We start from the raw sequence: 16,017 nt of genomic DNA on the forward strand, positions 1-16,017 counted from the left end.
CGATATGTTTGGGCTTAGTTGACATATATATAATTATGTCCAATCAATTTTGATTTGAATCTTTTCGTTTTTTTTAACCCATCAATGCATAAATAGTTATCAATTACAGTTAAATCTCTATAAAAAATTAGTACAGTTGTGATCAATCAAATTTTATTAATTTAACATGATATTTTTTAACACGTCGTCCTTAAGTTGGACCGATAAAATATTATTGACTGAATGAGGCGCTATTAATTTATCGAGGTTCTACTTCTACTGTATATAATAATTGAATATATATATATATATATATGAAAAAGAAAATGACGGAGATTCCAAGGGGTGAGATCCCAAATGAAAGCAGGTGGGGTTAGAGTTGGCTGTCAGAGTTTGGCACAATCCCATTTTATTCACAACTGGATTTACTACAGATCTCAATACTCTCTCTCTCTCTCTCTCTCTCTCTCTCTCTCTCTCTCTCTCTCTCTCTCTCTCTCTCTCTCTCTCTCTCTTCAATTTCCAATAATTAATTAGTTCATTTTATGAAAATGTAATATATATAAATATACATAAATAAATGAAGATGATAATTAAAAAATATGAATATATTCACGAGTTTAATCGATCGATCCATTTCAAATTGAGTATCGAACATTTGCTTTTTGTAATCTACTCATAATTATGTAACAAAGTCTTCTCATCGATCGCAGTTAAATCTTTAAAAATTAATACAAGCGGCGACTAGCAGAATTCTATTAATTTAGCGAAATATTAAATTTTGGAAACTAATAATTTAATTCGTTTTTACTGAGTCGGTCGGGAAAAAAAATGTTATTTTGAGCAAAATTATTAATTTATGGAGATTATGTTGTAAATATAAAGTGTAAATTTAGAAGAAATCAACTCCGAATTTAAAGTTGTTAGCCTAATTTATCATGCAAACAAGTACCAGAATTTGATTCCTAGCTAGCTAATACAGCATTCAATGAAGAACCATTAAATGACAATAAATGGCACAATCAAATCAATTAGGAATATATTATTTTTATTTATTTATTTATTTATTACTTTTGAAAAAAGAACCTGCATTCACAAAAGAACCTCTAAATTATTTTAAATGAGGAAAAAAAAAACTTCAACTTTGATACCCTTCTTTAGCTTGACATATTGGCAATCCCTCATTAATAAAACCAACAAATTCAAGGGGTAAAGTGGTAAACATTATATATCAATATATTCTTCTATGAAAATTCAAACTATCATAATTTGTCAATTGATTTTAGCAAAACAGAGGTCTCCTCCAATTATCACAAAATTTAATTAATTAAACAATAGACTTAAATTGTAAAGTGGTGTTTGCATAAGCTTATTTAAAAACAGAATATAGTGATTGTAAGTTAAGTTGATTTCAAGTGTTTATTTCTAGAAGTTTAAGGTATTTGCAAATATGTTGAAAAATCAACTTAAATTGAAAACATAAGTTCAATAGTACTTTTAAAATTATAGCTTAAAACAACTTGTTTTAAAAGCAGAAAAAACAAAAGCTAATTTTACAAACACCTAAAAAAAATTACAAACAAAAAAAAACTCATAATCTATATATAAAAGATTTTGTCTACCCCTACTATTAATTTTGAATTAAAAGGGAAAAAAAGTTATAACAATTTTGTCAATAAAACACTACAAATTAAGATACGACTGGTGTTAGAACACGGATATTATGAACAAAATCACATTTAATACTAGATTTTTGACAATTTTAATACCAGATCTAATCCAATTAATCATAGATACAGAACCGAACGTCGACCTAAATTTACCAAAATACAATTGGATCAATAATTAAAAAAAAAAACTTTTTATAAAAAAAAACCATAATCCAACATGTGTGACATTAGGCTTAGACTACTCAAATTGACAAATAAAAATAGAAAAAAAAAAAAGTACATCAAAAGAAATAGTCACCTAGAAAAAAAAAAAGGTAGTAATTAATTAAGTAATTAATAAATAAATAAATAAATAAAAATAGTTTAAAAAAAAAATGGTTGGTGAGTGGAAAAATCACGAAGTCTGCATTTGGGGGCTGAAAAATGTGAAAATGCGAACAAAATGTGCCAAAAATCAATTCTTTTCTTCTTCTTCCTCCCCTATAAATTGTCACCATTCCCCCAACGGCATTTACATAAACCAAAATCATCCATTTTCTCTCTCTTCTTTCTCTCTCCTCTCTGTTTTCTAGCTTGCGCACGCACCCCTGCTTTTTGCGAGTTTCCTGGATTGAGTATTAACAGTGCAGCAAATTTTGGGATTTTTTTCAGGATAATTCATTTTTCGTTTTTGCGTATCTGATCTACTTTTTTTTTTTCGAGTGAAAAAATAAAAATTAAAAATTCAGAGATGGCAAAGAATGTAGGAATTCTCGCCATGGAAGTGTACTTCCCCCCCACCTGCATCCAGCAGGTAATTATCTAATTCTCGATTATTTTAATTTTATTTTTTTAATTTTTTGGGTTTAATCTTTCTTAAACTTGATTTTAGAATTGATTTAGAGTGGAGGACCCACCTAATAATAATTTGAATGCTTGTTTTGTTTTAATTTTAATCTTAATTAGGCTTTTGATCATCTGTTAAAGTTCATCATTCTCTAGATTCATCCTTTTCGCTGTAATTTTTTGATTATTCAGTAGTTATGAAAATAGATCTCATCATCATCGTTTTAGTATACAACTGATTGTGTTTGAATATATATATATATATATATATATATATATATATATATATATATATATATATATATATATATATATATCTGTATGTATGTATGCATGTATCAAGTTTCGATCCGGCTAGATTTATATGTTTAACCCTAATAAGTGTTGATTATGTGTGTTATATAGGAAGTGTTGGAGGCTCATGATGGAGCCAGCAAAGGGAAGTACACAATCGGGCTCGGACAAGATTGCATGGCGTTTTGCGACGAGGTTGAAGATGTCATTTCCATGAGGTATTCGATCGAGCTCACTTGAATACATTATTATCCTTTCTTGTAAGAATATTTTGTTAGTCATTTGTTCATATCCGAGTTGGTGTTGATAGATTATCGGAGTCGTTTGTTAGCGGATGAATTTATGTTAGGCCATCTTGTGAAACTCAATTTAACTATGGTTTCAAACTGATTGTCGGAGTTGTTCACAAAAATTTGTGCACATTGATTTTATGGAGTAAGTTTGTCGAAAGTTATTTCGTCTAATAAATTGTTAATTCTTTGAACTTTCAGTATGACAGCTGTCACTTCACTCCTAGAGAAGTATGGAGTCGACCCAAAGCAGATTGGGCGTCTCGAAGTTGGAAGTGAGACCGTACTCGATAAAAGCAAATCCATCAAGACATTCTTGATGCCAATTTTTGAGGTATTTCATTTTTTTTTTATTTTTTTTTTCCATTTTTTACCCTACTAGTTGAAGTTGGATTTCCAAATATTTGTGATTTTTCATGAATTATGGGTACACGAGCAGATTACCGCAACAAAGCACTATTCATAGTTAACCAAAAGTTTCTTCAATATTACTTATTAGTAATGCAATTCAACGTACCTATATGTCATAGCCTAATGTTGAAACAAAGTTCGGCTCACTACAATCCGATTTGCTTATCATTTACTTTTTTCTTGCTTTCCGTAAATTGTTCTATTACACGAATCAAGCTTGTTGTTTAAGCTTATTGCTCGTTTAAAAAAAAAATACGCGTCCTATTACAAAGCCTGTAACATTTATTTTTAATGACAGAAATGTGGAAACACCGACATAGAAGGAGTCGACTCAACCAACGCGTGCTATGGGGGTACAGCTGCACTTTTCAACTGCATCAATTGGGTCGAAAGTAATTCTTGGGATGGTCGATATGGGCTTGTTGTCTGCACCGATAGTGCGGTACGACCATTATTTCAAAAAACGTCTACTCGATTTAAAAATATTCAAAAAAAAAAAAAAAAAAATTTTCTTAGTTCTTTTTTTGCTAATCGATATTTTTCTCTTTTGATAGGTTTACGCCGAGGGGCCCGCTAGGCCAACCGGAGGAGCTGCAGCTATTGCCATGCTAGTGGGACCGGACGCTCCTATTGCTTTCGAAAGCAAGCTTAGGGCTAGCCACATGTCTCATGTTTACGATTTTTACAAGCCCGATCTTGCCAGTGAATATCCCGTAATTATTCTCCGAATATCCCTTTTTACTCTATTAATTTAATTGTAATCCGTCACAAAAAACCTTCAAAATCTTAAGATTTTTTTTACGTAATTTAGTAAAATTATTTATTTATTTGCTTTCTCGATTCCTTTTGTAGGTTGTTGATGGCAAGCTTTCTCAGACTTGTTACCTCATGGCACTCGATTCTTGTTATAAAAGCTTATGTGACAAGTAAGCCCCTGCAGAAATAACGATGTGTGTGTATGTAATAAATTTTGTTACGTATCGAATGAATGCTCATTGTTATGTATGATAAATAGGTACGAGAAGATGGAGGGTAAGCAGTTTTCGATCAACGATGCTGACTACTTTGTGTTTCATTCTCCCTATAACAAGGTAATGTTTTATTACCATAGGCATTTGGAGATAAATTAATTTATTACATCGAGTTTTAAGTTTTGCTAACATTTTTCTTATAAACTTGCAGCTTGTACAGAAGAGCTTTTCTAGGTTGTTATTCAACGACTTTACGAGGGCTGCTAGGTGAATATTTTCTTCATACATATGCTACTAATATTATTTAAAAAAAATCTTGCTAATTTTGCTCTGTTATTATTTTTTCAGCTCAATTGACGAGGCTGCTAAAGAGAAGCTGTCACCATTTTCCTCGTTATCCGACGACGAAAGCTACCAAAGTCGCGACCTTGAAAAGGTTTTTAATCATCTAACTTATTTCGAATTAAAAAGATTTCGAATTGTTATGAATTTCAGATCCATAATAATAAATATTATTAATTTTATCGACAGGCATCACAACAAGTGGCGAAGCCGTTTTACGATGCGAAAGTACAGCCGTCGACACTTATCCCGAAACAAGTGGGCAATATGTACACTGCTTCGATCTATGCTGCATTTGCATCACTCCTCCACAACAAAAACACAACTCTGGTAAATATTTTTATTATTAATCTCATTAATTAAGATCTTAATTATCGAAAACAAGTCGCAATTTTTTCTAATGAATTTTCTTGAAATTAAATATTTATTACAGGCTGGTCAGAGGGTGATATTATTTTCATACGGAAGTGGTTTAGCAGCTACAATGTTCTCTGTCCGTATTAATGAGGGACAACATCCTTTCAGCCTCTCTAACATTGCAGCCATAATGAACGTTTCCGACAAGTTGAAGAAAAGACACGAGGTAGAATTTTAAATTTACTATGTTTTTTTTAATAATTTGGTGGAAATTAGAAAATGTTTGTTTTAATCGATGATTTTTTTTTTCGCGAGCAGTTCCCACCGGAAAAATTTGCCGACATAATGAAGCTAATGGAGCACAGATATGGAGGAAAGGACTTTGTGACAACCAAGGACTGTAGTCTTCTTGCACCGGGCACTTATTACCTAACTGAAGTTGATTCGAAGTACCGTAGATTCTATGCGAGAAAGCCCGTTGAGAATGGTACTGCCATTACAAACGGGCATTGAAGATAGTCCGAGAATAAAACGATGCCCGTTTGGGTTTAATTTGTTTGGCACATTATTGTTATTTCGTAGCGTATTCGAATTTCCGTTTTTTTTTCTCGTTTTTTTTTTTTAGTTTGAAAAGATGATTGTGGATGACAATGAAGATGTCATTGGTGTAGTATTCTACATCTTTTTTAATGAAATTGATTGATCAAGAAGGTCCCTTTTGTGGCTTTTTAAATACTTTTGTCAATTCTTGATATATGATGAATGTAGTCTAATAAAAAAAACATGCTTTTCATTAATCAAACGCCAACAATATTCGAGAATAACAAAACATAAAACACAGTTGGCACTACCAAAATTCTATTAATTTAACGAAATATTAAATTATTGAACTAATAAATTTAGTAGGTTTTTACCGAGTCGGGATCATAAAAAACTATTATTCAAGCGAGGTTATTAATTTATCGAGATTCTACTGTATTACTAATGAGGTTGTGATTGTTGGAATTTTTTCAGCATAATTAATAAATCAATTAAGATTCTTTTTTTTTTTCCTCTCAACATTAATATTGTTAGAATTGTTTTAATACTTGTTAGAAAAATAAGCATTATAAAACATAATGCAATAATAAGAAGTAACAAGTTAGAATTGTTTTAATACTTATTTGTTTGAAATTAACAAGTTTCTATTTGTCACAATAGATGTTAACATGGTACATCAAAACAAATAGTTGAGCACAATCCAAGAAAACATTGTTCTTACATTCTTGGACTAACAGATTCACTAAAATATAATGTGCCATTCTTCTCAATACACAAATTAATTACACTATTTATTCATTCGGAGAAAACAATTCTCCAGCTACACTATATATATATATATATATATATATATATATATATATATATATATATATATATATATATATATATATATATATATATATATATATATATATATGAGCTTATGTATGTTACTAAACCATCAATCGAAGAATAATGAAAAATCCAAGGATGTTTTTGATTTTGTACCCGTTTTTGTTAGCAGCCCTTGTGCTCAGCTGTCGCTGCGATGAAAGAAAGGTATGTCGAAAAAACGTTACTATATAAATTATCTTTGTTTCTGCTGAATTCTTTTTTTCCTTTTTCGGTCGCTAACAAATGCTTCGTTTTACGCATAGTTACACATCGTGTACATGGGAGATTTACCTAAAGGAGGAGATTTGTCGGTTTCATCATCACATCACACCATTCTGCAGACTGTTCTTGGAAGGTATATATATATATATATATATATATATATATATATACACCTCAAAATTCTTGTCCAAATCATCTTGAACATTTGATACATTTTGCAGTGCTTCGTCAGCAAAGGAGTCGCTCGTCTACAGTTACGAAAGAAGTTTCAACGGTTTTGCAGCCAAGCTCACCGTCAACGAAGCCGCAAGAATCGCGGGTAACAAAAAGAGTCACATTAGAAGAATGAAACGATTATTCGACTAAAATTAAATGGACTTTATATTATATTACATGGTACTACAGTAGAACCTCGATAAATTAATAATCACGCTTAAATAAAAGTTTCTTCTGGTCGTCCCGACTCGATAAAAACATACTAAATTATTATTTCGATAACTTAATATTTCGCTAAAACTAATAGAATTATGCTCGTCCCGACTCTATTAATTTATAGATGTTTAACTGTACTAGAAATGGAAGGAGTCGTCTCTGTTAACCCTAATCGCATGCTAAAGCTCCACACGACAAGGTCGTGGGATTTCATGGGATTCACCGACGGCAACCTCGGACCTGGCCTCGAAGGACAGGTCATCATCGGACTTCTCGACACCGGTAAATTAAAAAATAATGGTAAATTATTATTATGTATCGATTTAATTTTGTTACTAACTTATTTGATGCTTCTTTTTGTACAATTTATATAGGAGTATGGCCGGAGCATCCGAGTTTCAACGACACGGGTTTCGGGCCTCCACCGTCAAAATGGAAGGGCACATGCCAAACAGCAACAAATTTCACCTGCAATAAGTAAGTAATCAATCCATACTAAATTTCCTTAATTATCCAATCAGAGCCTTAGTTATGAAATTTTTTTTCGTTTGCAGCAAAATCATAGGCGCGCGTTACTACAAGAGCGACAACAGCTACAACGACGACAACGAAGCCCCATCTCCGAGAGATACCGAAGGGCACGGGACACACACAGCCTCGACAGCTGGTGGCGTAGAATTACCCGGGACGAGCTTTTACGGCTTAGCGGAGGGTGTGGCGAGAGGTGGGGCCCGCAATGCTAGAATCGCGGTTTATAAAGTGTGTTGGTTGACTGGATGCAGTAATGCAGATGTTCTTAAAGCATTCGATGATGCAATTGCGGATGGAGTGGATATTCTCTCTGTTTCGTTGGGATCTTTATTTCCTCATCGTTTTTTCGATGATCCTATTGCGATTGGATCTTTCCATGCAATGCAAAATGGGATTCTGACGTCGAACTCGGCCGGAAATTCGGGTCCGGATCCCGTTAGTGTCGTCAACTTTGCACCTTGGACACTCACGGTTGCTGCTAGCACTATCGACAGAAAATTCGTCGCTAATTTGGTGCTCGGAAACGGCCTATTCTTGACGGTAAGTCATTATTACTCGAATCTATTTTTTTCTTCTAGGCGCGGAAATTGGAACAAATTTTTCATTCCTGCCGATTTCAATTCGAAAATTTTCCAGTTGTAGGACAATATTTTTCATTTTGATTTTGAAAAATCGATTTTTCGGATTTTTTTTAATTGGAATTGGAATTTACAGGAGATTCCGATTTCCGATTCGATTTTAATTTTCCGCAAATAATTCCGATTTTTTTTTTTCAAAAATTAAAATTCCACTTACTATAATATCAATGTTATTATTTTATATGTGAAGTGACTGAAAATTTGGAATTTCCAAATTCCGATCCGAAAATTTCCGATTTTGGAAGGAGTTTTTTCGTTACAATTCCCGATTTTTCCTTTTTTTTCCCCTTCCGAAATTGCCAATTCCACTAAATTTTGTCTCCAAAAACAAAATGAAGGGGATCTCGATTAATAGCTTCGATCTGAACGGAACTTCTTACCCGTTGGTATGGGGAGGAGACGCGGCAAATATTTCCATCGGTGCTAGTTCAGACAACACGAGAACTTGTATGTTAGAATCCGACGAGATGAACTACGGCATGCTAGCTGGTGCAATAGTTCTTTGTGAAAATCCGTTTGATGCGGCCGCCTCGAACATTTTCCACTTTAACGGAACGGGAGTTATAATGGTCGATAATGCCCCTCAATATGCCTCGAGCTACCCTTTACCGGCAACCGTCATAAGCCCCGACGACCTCAGAAAAGTCATGCAGTACATAAAAACCACAAAGTAAGCCAAAAAAAAAATTATACAGTTAAACCTCTATAAATTGATACACTCTGGACTAGGGGAATTTTCTTAATTTAGCGAATAATTAAATTATCGAGTTAATAATTTAACACATTCTCAACGAGTCGGGACCGGAAGAAACTATTATTTAATCGAGGTTATTAATTTATCGAGATTCTACTGTAGTTAGTTTTTCATGACTTATAAGGTTATTATAACAACATTTCTTTTTAGGTACCCTGTGGCAACGATTTTAGTCGGCGAGGCATGGAAAGACGCGATGGCGCCTATCGTAGTCTCGTTTTCTTCGAGAGGGCCGAGCCCTTATAGCCCTGATATTCTCAAGGTGATCAATCAAATCAAATCACTCATTCTTTGAATTTATTCCCATTTTACCCTCGTGACTTACGTTATTTTACTTATTGACGATTTAAGCCCGATGTAACTGCGCCCGGCGTCGATATTCTCGCCGGGTGGTCCCCACTTGCGCCGCCCTCGTTCGCATATGGAGACACGAGGAGCGGTGTTTACTTCAACGTAGTTTCGGGCACATCGATGTCTTGCCCGCACGCCACCGCTGCCGCGGCCTATGTTAAAGCCGCGCATCCCGATTGGTCGCCAGCTGTCATAAAATCCGCAATTATGACGACAGGTTAATTAATTCGATTGAACTAATTAAGCTAATTAGACCCCTTTTTCTTTTTAGCAAGCATTAATGATGTTTTATTGACAAAATGAATCAGCTTATGTTATGGATCCGAGTCGAAATACCGACAAAGAATTCGCCTACGGATCAGGACACATAAACCCTGCGGGTGCGGTGGACCCCGGCCTAGTCTTCGATGCGTCCGCAGCAGATTACATCAACTTGCTCTGCAAGCAAGGGTACAACACTACTACCCTGAGGATGCTCACAGGGGATAACTCCACCTGTGCCAATACTACAATCGGAAGAGCTTTTGATTTTAACTACCCGATACTGTCGCTATATGTCGAAGAACGGCACGAAATTACGGGCACATTCAAAAGAACGGTTACGAATGTGGGCCCGCCTAACTCGACCTACACTGCCACGTGGCAAATGCCGTCGCTGATTAGTGTGACGGTCGAACCGTCGGTTCTTGAGTTTTCGGTCGTTGGAGAGAGGAAGTCCTTCACGGTGACGGTTGTGGGGCCCGCGATCAAGCAGCAGCCGATAATGTCGGGGGCGGTGACATGGAGCGACGGGGGGAGACGTTCGGTTAGGACACCCGTCGTGGTGTACAATTATAATTACGATCTTGGTTCGGAAGATTCGAAGCTTTCGAAGCCCGGGAAAAAGAAGGATTTGTTGAAGGTGAAGAAGGGATTATTGCACAAGAATTATAGGAATGGATTCATCAAGAATTGAAGCAGGGCAACATCTAGTTGATAAATAATAATATTAACAATCATATCAGAAATAACATGTTACATTATTATTGAAAGTCATCATTGGACAACTAGTGGAAAATATAAAAAAACAATACCGATTTTACCCCTACAGACGTGGAACAAATTGAAATTAGTGCGGAAAAATACGGTTGTTGCAGAAGGTATATTAAGGCAACATACATTTACGAGACTTTTCTTAGAGGTAGAATTGACATTTTTCGTGAAATATTCCCTGAAAAAAAAAAAAAAAAAAGATTCCGAGAAAAAAATCACACCATAAAGGGGTTGGTGTAACTTGTAAGAATGAAACAAACGTTGGGGAGATTTTAATAATTACAGATAGATGGGGGTATTTTTCGTAATATTACCCTTATTTTATGGTAACAATGAAATCATTTTGTATGACGAATTTCATGGAATTTAAAATCTTAATCCCAGAAAATTCAATAGAACCAAATGCAAACCAAACACTGTCTTTTCACTTTTGCATGTATGCTCCAAAAAAAAAAAAAAAAAAAAGAAAGAAAAACAAAAAAAAAAGCCGAAAACTTGCCATTTTTAGCACTTTGTTACCCACAACAAGTTTCCATATTTGCCGCCGAAGTATGTTAATAGACACATCAAAACAAATGCTCAGTACAAAGACCAAACAAAGCAACATTGTTTAATTAATTACTAATTAATTCTTGAACTAACATTTATTCTGCAAATCATGTCTTGTTCCTCCAGTACATTCAATGACAAATTAAAAACATCGGTACAATAAAATCCGAAAAAACGAGTATCTAAAAACACAAGAAGCCGGATGCAGTGAAATCCGTCGTATTATTCGGAGAAAACAATTCTGAAGCTATACTCTATATGTATTATATATACGCAAACTAGTTTTAGATAGTTAGAATCAAGAACGATGACTAACCGAAGTTTGTTTTCGATTTTGTACGCGGTTTTGCTAGCATCCCTTGTGCTTAACTGCAGTTGTGATGAAAGAAAGGTGAGTCGGAAAATCAAATTTTTTCGATTTTTTTTTCCTTCTTCGTTTTCTCCTAAAATGAAATGTGTTACGTGCGTTGTACGTGTAGCTACATATAGTGTACATGGGGAATCTGCCTCAACGAGAAGGTTTATCGGTTGCATCGACACATCACACCATGCTGCAGAGTGTGCTCGGAAGGTTAGTATCGTAAAATCGTCACAATTAAACTAACGTACTCTTTTCGAATTGGCTGATGATTTATGTTTTATATTACATCTTGAAATTAAATCGTGTCTGATTTTTTGGCAGTGCTTTTTCGGCCAAGGAGTCGCTCGTCTATAGTTACGAAAGAAGCTTCAACGGATTTGCGGCAAAGCTTACCAACAAAGAAGCTACAAAAATTGCTAGTAATTACTAATTAGTCAATATATACATAGAAATTAAGGTACCTAATTCATATTAAATAAATAATGATCAAATTATTTAATTTAATGTTAGAAATGGAGGGAGTTGTTTCGGTTAAACCCAACCGAAAGTCGACCCTTCACACGACAAGATCTTGGGATTTCTCGGGATTGAGCCTAGGCAAAGCCGGAGCCTCCCAAGAAGGAGATATCATCATCGGACTACTCGATACCGGTGAATATATATATATATTATGATCAATTATTTGTACTTATTTTTCGAAGTAATAAATAAATAAATAAAATAATCGAGAATATTCTACAGGGGTATGGCCGGAGCATCCGAGTTTCAACGACACCGGTTACGGCCCTCCACCGGCCAAATGGAAGGGCACATGCCAAACTACAAATTTCACATGCAATAAGTATGTACAACAGTTATCAGTCAACCAACTATATATATACCGTCTTTCTAGAGTTTATTTATTGCATTCAGTACCCTGTATTATATCGAATTGTTAAAAAAACTCCCTATGCTATTAATATTAGCGAATAAAAACCCTTATAATGCACTTTTTTTAGCACATAAGGGGTTTTTTGCTGATAAAATAACACGGGGAGTTTATATAGTAATTAGAGAAAACACAGGGGTGCCGAATGCAATAAATTAACCCGTCTTTTTTTACGAGGGATATTCAACATAATCTTCTTGCATTTCTTTCCTTTTGATCTGCGTGCAGCAAGATCATCGGTGCACGTTACTACAACAGCGAAGGATACTACGACGGCAACGAAATCCCGTCTCCAAGGGACACCGAAGGGCACGGGACGCACACATCATCGACCGCCGCCGGCATAGAGTTACCGGGGACGAGCTTTTACGGCTTAGCGGAGGGCGTGGCGAGGGGTGGGGCCCCCACTGCGAGAATCGCGGTTTACAAAGTGTGTTGGTCGTCCGGATGTGACGATGCGGACATCCTTAAAGCCTTTGACGACGCAATTGCCGACGGAGTTGATATTTTGTCGGTTTCATTGGGAGCTAACTACTATATTTCTCATTATTTCGAGGACTCTATTGCGGTTGGATCTTTCCATGCAATGAGAAACGGGATTTTGACGTCGAACTCGGCCGGGAATGAGGGTCCCGATCCCGCTAGCGTCTCCAATAACGCGCCGTGGACGCTTACGGTCGCTGCCAGCACGATCGACAGAAAATTCGTCGCTAATTTGGTCCTCGGCAACGGCCAAATCTTGACGGTAAGTTCACAAGTCGCTCTTGAATTAACACTTTTCAGAAACTTTATAATTTTTTTCGAAAATGCAAAACAAATTTCAATCCCGTTCCAATAAAAAAAATCCAAAAATTCGAAAATTGGATTAATAAAACTTGTTCCAAAATCGAAAAATTTTGGATCGGCGAAATTCAGAATTTCTAATATCCTAGTCACCTACAATAAAAAAAATACATGATAAAATTGATATTTTAAGTGTAACTTTTGGAAACTAAAATCAGATCCAAATCGAAATCCAATATGTAATCCACTAATTATGTTCCAAAAAAATCGGAAAAACAATACTTTCGGAACTCGGAATGAATTTTTTTATTCCAATTGCAAATTTGGAAATATCCGAATTGAAATAGGCGGAATTCCGAAATTTTGTTCCAATTTCCACCTCTAATCTATCATCAACTGACAATTATTACTTCTTTCTTAATTAGCAATTTAATCTTTGAATTTTTTTTTGAAGGGAATAGCCATCAATACATTTAATCTCAATGGGACTTCATATCCTTTAATATGGGGAGGCGACGCGGTAAACTACACGTTCGGTTCGAGCCCCGATTACGCACGATACTGCGGAGAAGAAGATATCAATCACGACATGGTGGCCGGAAAAATAGTGCTCTGCGAAAGTATATCGCGTCATTCTCACGACATTCTATCCAACGGCACGGTAGGAATCGTTTTAGTGCAGTACATAACTGCCGTAAATCCCGATTACGCCTTCAACTATCCGTTACCGGCAACACTCATTAGTCCGGACGACGCCAAAAAGGCTATGGATTACATAAGATCCACAAAGTACGATTTATCTCGTCATTACGCATACGCGGTATTAAATGCAATGAAGTCCGATACAAATTTACGATTGCCGTTTATTTTAATATTTTCACCCTTTTTTTTTCAAGATACCCCGTCGCGACAATTTTGGTCGGCGAGACATGGAAAGACGAGGTGGCGCCGAGGGTGGTTTCGTTTTCGTCTCGAGGGCCGAGCTCCATTAGCCCCGATATTCTCAAGGTGACCATATTTCAACAATTTCATCTTCAAACTTCATTTGTATTTAATTTTTACACCTCCCTAACTATATATATATATCGACGATTCAACGTACCGTGATGTAGCCGGATATTTCTGCGCCGGGCGTGGATATTCTCGCGGGGTGGTCCCCACTATCACCTCCTTCGTTTTACGACGAAGATACAAGGAGTGGATTTTTCAACGTCGTTTCGGGCACATCCATGGCTTGCCCCCACGCTAGTGCCACCGCCGCCTATGTGAAAGCCGCCCATCCCGATTGGTCTCCGGCCGCCATCAAGTCCGCAATAATGACATCAGGTTAATTAATTATATTAGATTGAACTAATTAATGCACCAATTAATTTACCGGTTATTTCTATGCTACACCTGGTGAAGACTACACCGGGTGATTTTTTACTGCTGATCTACACACACCAATGCGGGTGTGTATATGAATAGTAAAGATCTATCCGGTGTATTTCACCAGGTGTGGCGTAGAATAGACCTAACTTAACCTTAACCATTTATTTTTGGGTAAATTACAATCACCCCTAAGGTATGGTCAATTTACAAAAAAACACATCTTGTTTGGATAATTACATCTAACCCCTTCAACTATGATTTTTTTCTTAGCCACCACGTATATGGTGTCAAATTTAACATATTCATCTAGATTTCGTGGAATGTGCTCTAGTTTATACTCGTTTTGTGTAAATATACAGTTTTTTATGCACCACAATCTGATATATACAAGCCAAAAAACACATTATGATAATCTTGCTTCAAAATGTAGAGTTCGAATGGGATAAAGCGGGTACAAAAGTGATAATATTCCATTTAATCTCGAAGATTCCACTGAATTTGAAACCACAAGGGTGGACATGTATGAAAATTTATAATTGAGGGGTGGTTATAATTACCCAAACAGAAGAGGGTTTTCGTAATTTAACCATACCTCAGAGATGGTTCTAATTTACCCTTCCTTTTTTTCCCTATTTTCTTCTAACACCAAAATATGGATAATGTTTCTTGAAATTGGACATGCAGCTTATGTAATGGATCCAACTAGACATCGCGATCTCGAGTTCGCATACGGGTCGGGTCATATCAACCCTACATCCGCGGTGGACCCCGGTCTAGTCTTCGATGCATCTGAAGCGGATTACGTCGACTTCTTCTGTAAACAGGGGTACAACACAACTACGGTGAGGCTAATAACAGGGGATAACAGCTCATGTGCCAGCACAACACTTGGTAGAGGTTGGGATCTCAACTACCCGTCGTTTTCGTTATATGTCGACGACGGGCAGGAGATTACTGGCACGTTCGCGAGAACCGTGACGAATGTGGGCCCGCCTAACTCGACCTACACCGCCACCTGGCAAATGCCGTCACTGGTCAGCGTCACCGTCGAACCGTCGGTTCTCGCCTTTTCGGACATTGGAGAGAGAAAGTCGTTCGCGGTGAAGGTCGTGGGGCCCGCGATTACTCAGCAGCCGATAGTATCGGGGGCGATTATATGGAGTGATGGAAGCCATTATGTAAGAACACCTCTTGTTGTGTACAACTACTACCCCGGTGCACCGTACACCAGCGATTCGGAGGATTCGAACTCCGTGCCACGGAATAACCGCAGGAATGGATTCATTGGGCACTAATGATTCTCCCATTGATGCAATTAGCCATCACTCGGCAATCGAAAAATAACACGTGTCCTCGGGAATTTATCCTTTGGAAAGAATAACTTATGTTTGTGCATGGTAGTAAGGAATTGCATAAATTAAACTTGAATAAATGGTAATATTTCCTTGTGAGAATCTTCTGACTAATTGGAATTCTTACTGAAGCAGAACTTCAATTTGTGTTCCCTATT

General features: G+C 36.2%; 3 protein-coding genes across 3 annotated transcripts; all 3 read left to right on the forward strand.

The window, feature by feature from the left end:
* The first annotated feature begins 1,989 nt into the window (after positions 1-1,989).
* Positions 1,990-5,872, forward strand: HMGS (hydroxymethylglutaryl-CoA synthase / HMG-CoA synthase / 3-hydroxy-3-methylglutaryl coenzyme A synthase). Its single transcript, XM_012980034.2, has 12 exons — positions 1,990-2,442; positions 2,880-2,986; positions 3,260-3,392; positions 3,768-3,911; positions 4,024-4,182; positions 4,322-4,395; positions 4,485-4,560; positions 4,652-4,707; positions 4,789-4,876; positions 4,972-5,112; positions 5,216-5,365; positions 5,458-5,872. The coding sequence occupies exons 1-12, from the start codon at positions 2,380-2,382 to the stop codon at positions 5,650-5,652; spliced, it is 1,386 nt and encodes a 461-aa protein (XP_012835488.2). The 5' UTR covers positions 1,990-2,379; the 3' UTR covers positions 5,653-5,872.
* Positions 5,873-6,636: 764 nt separating this feature from the next.
* Positions 6,637-10,521, forward strand: LOC105956155 (cucumisin). The gene is made up of 10 exons (XM_012979995.2): positions 6,637-6,720; positions 6,819-6,910; positions 6,999-7,096; positions 7,351-7,491; positions 7,584-7,686; positions 7,764-8,280; positions 8,717-9,048; positions 9,283-9,394; positions 9,484-9,700; positions 9,792-10,521. Exons 1-10 carry the CDS (start codon positions 6,637-6,639, stop codon positions 10,436-10,438), a joined length of 2,343 nt encoding a protein of 780 aa, XP_012835449.2. The 3' UTR covers positions 10,439-10,521.
* Positions 10,522-11,259: 738 nt separating this feature from the next.
* LOC105956156 (cucumisin-like) lies at positions 11,260-15,961 on the forward strand. Its single transcript, XM_088821002.1, has 10 exons — positions 11,260-11,455; positions 11,544-11,635; positions 11,747-11,844; positions 11,936-12,076; positions 12,167-12,266; positions 12,582-13,098; positions 13,591-13,925; positions 14,033-14,144; positions 14,249-14,462; positions 15,192-15,961. The coding sequence occupies exons 1-10, from the start codon at positions 11,372-11,374 to the stop codon at positions 15,800-15,802; spliced, it is 2,304 nt and encodes a 767-aa protein (XP_088677128.1). The 5' UTR covers positions 11,260-11,371; the 3' UTR covers positions 15,803-15,961.
* The last annotated feature ends 56 nt before the right edge of the window (positions 15,962-16,017 follow it).

The sequence above is a fragment of the Erythranthe guttata genome, chromosome 1 (genome assembly GCF_056151865.1).
Source record: "Erythranthe guttata isolate IM_541 chromosome 1, IM_541, whole genome shotgun sequence".
NCBI classification, from domain to species: Eukaryota; Viridiplantae; Streptophyta; class Magnoliopsida; order Lamiales; family Phrymaceae; genus Erythranthe; species Erythranthe guttata.

What these genes read in the sequence shown, in the direction of transcription:
- HMGS (XM_012980034.2), top strand. Translation starts at nt 2,380, where the DNA reads ATGGCAAAGAATGTAGGAATTCTCGCCATGGAAGTGTACTTCCCCCCC. An exon ending in CCCCCACCTGCATCCAGCAG is followed by an intron (nt 2,443 to 2,879) that starts GTAATTATCTAA and finishes TGTGTTATATAG; the next exon opens with GAAGTGTTGGAGGCTCATGA. An exon ending in GAAGATGTCATTTCCATGAG is followed by an intron (nt 2,987 to 3,259) that starts GTATTCGATCGA and finishes TTGAACTTTCAG; the next exon opens with TATGACAGCTGTCACTTCAC.
- LOC105956155 (XM_012979995.2), top strand. Translation starts at nt 6,637, where the DNA reads ATGAAAAATCCAAGGATGTTTTTGATTTTGTACCCGTTTTTGTTAGCA. An exon ending in CATCGGACTTCTCGACACCG is followed by an intron (nt 7,492 to 7,583) that starts GTAAATTAAAAA and finishes CAATTTATATAG; the next exon opens with GAGTATGGCCGGAGCATCCG. An exon ending in ATAGCCCTGATATTCTCAAG is followed by an intron (nt 9,395 to 9,483) that starts GTGATCAATCAA and finishes TGACGATTTAAG; the next exon opens with CCCGATGTAACTGCGCCCGG.
- LOC105956156 (XM_088821002.1), top strand. Translation starts at nt 11,372, where the DNA reads ATGACTAACCGAAGTTTGTTTTCGATTTTGTACGCGGTTTTGCTAGCA. An exon ending in GCAACGGCCAAATCTTGACG is followed by an intron (nt 13,099 to 13,590) that starts GTAAGTTCACAA and finishes TTTTTTTTGAAG; the next exon opens with GGAATAGCCATCAATACATT. An exon ending in GTCCGCAATAATGACATCAG is followed by an intron (nt 14,463 to 15,191) that starts GTTAATTAATTA and finishes TTGGACATGCAG; the next exon opens with CTTATGTAATGGATCCAACT.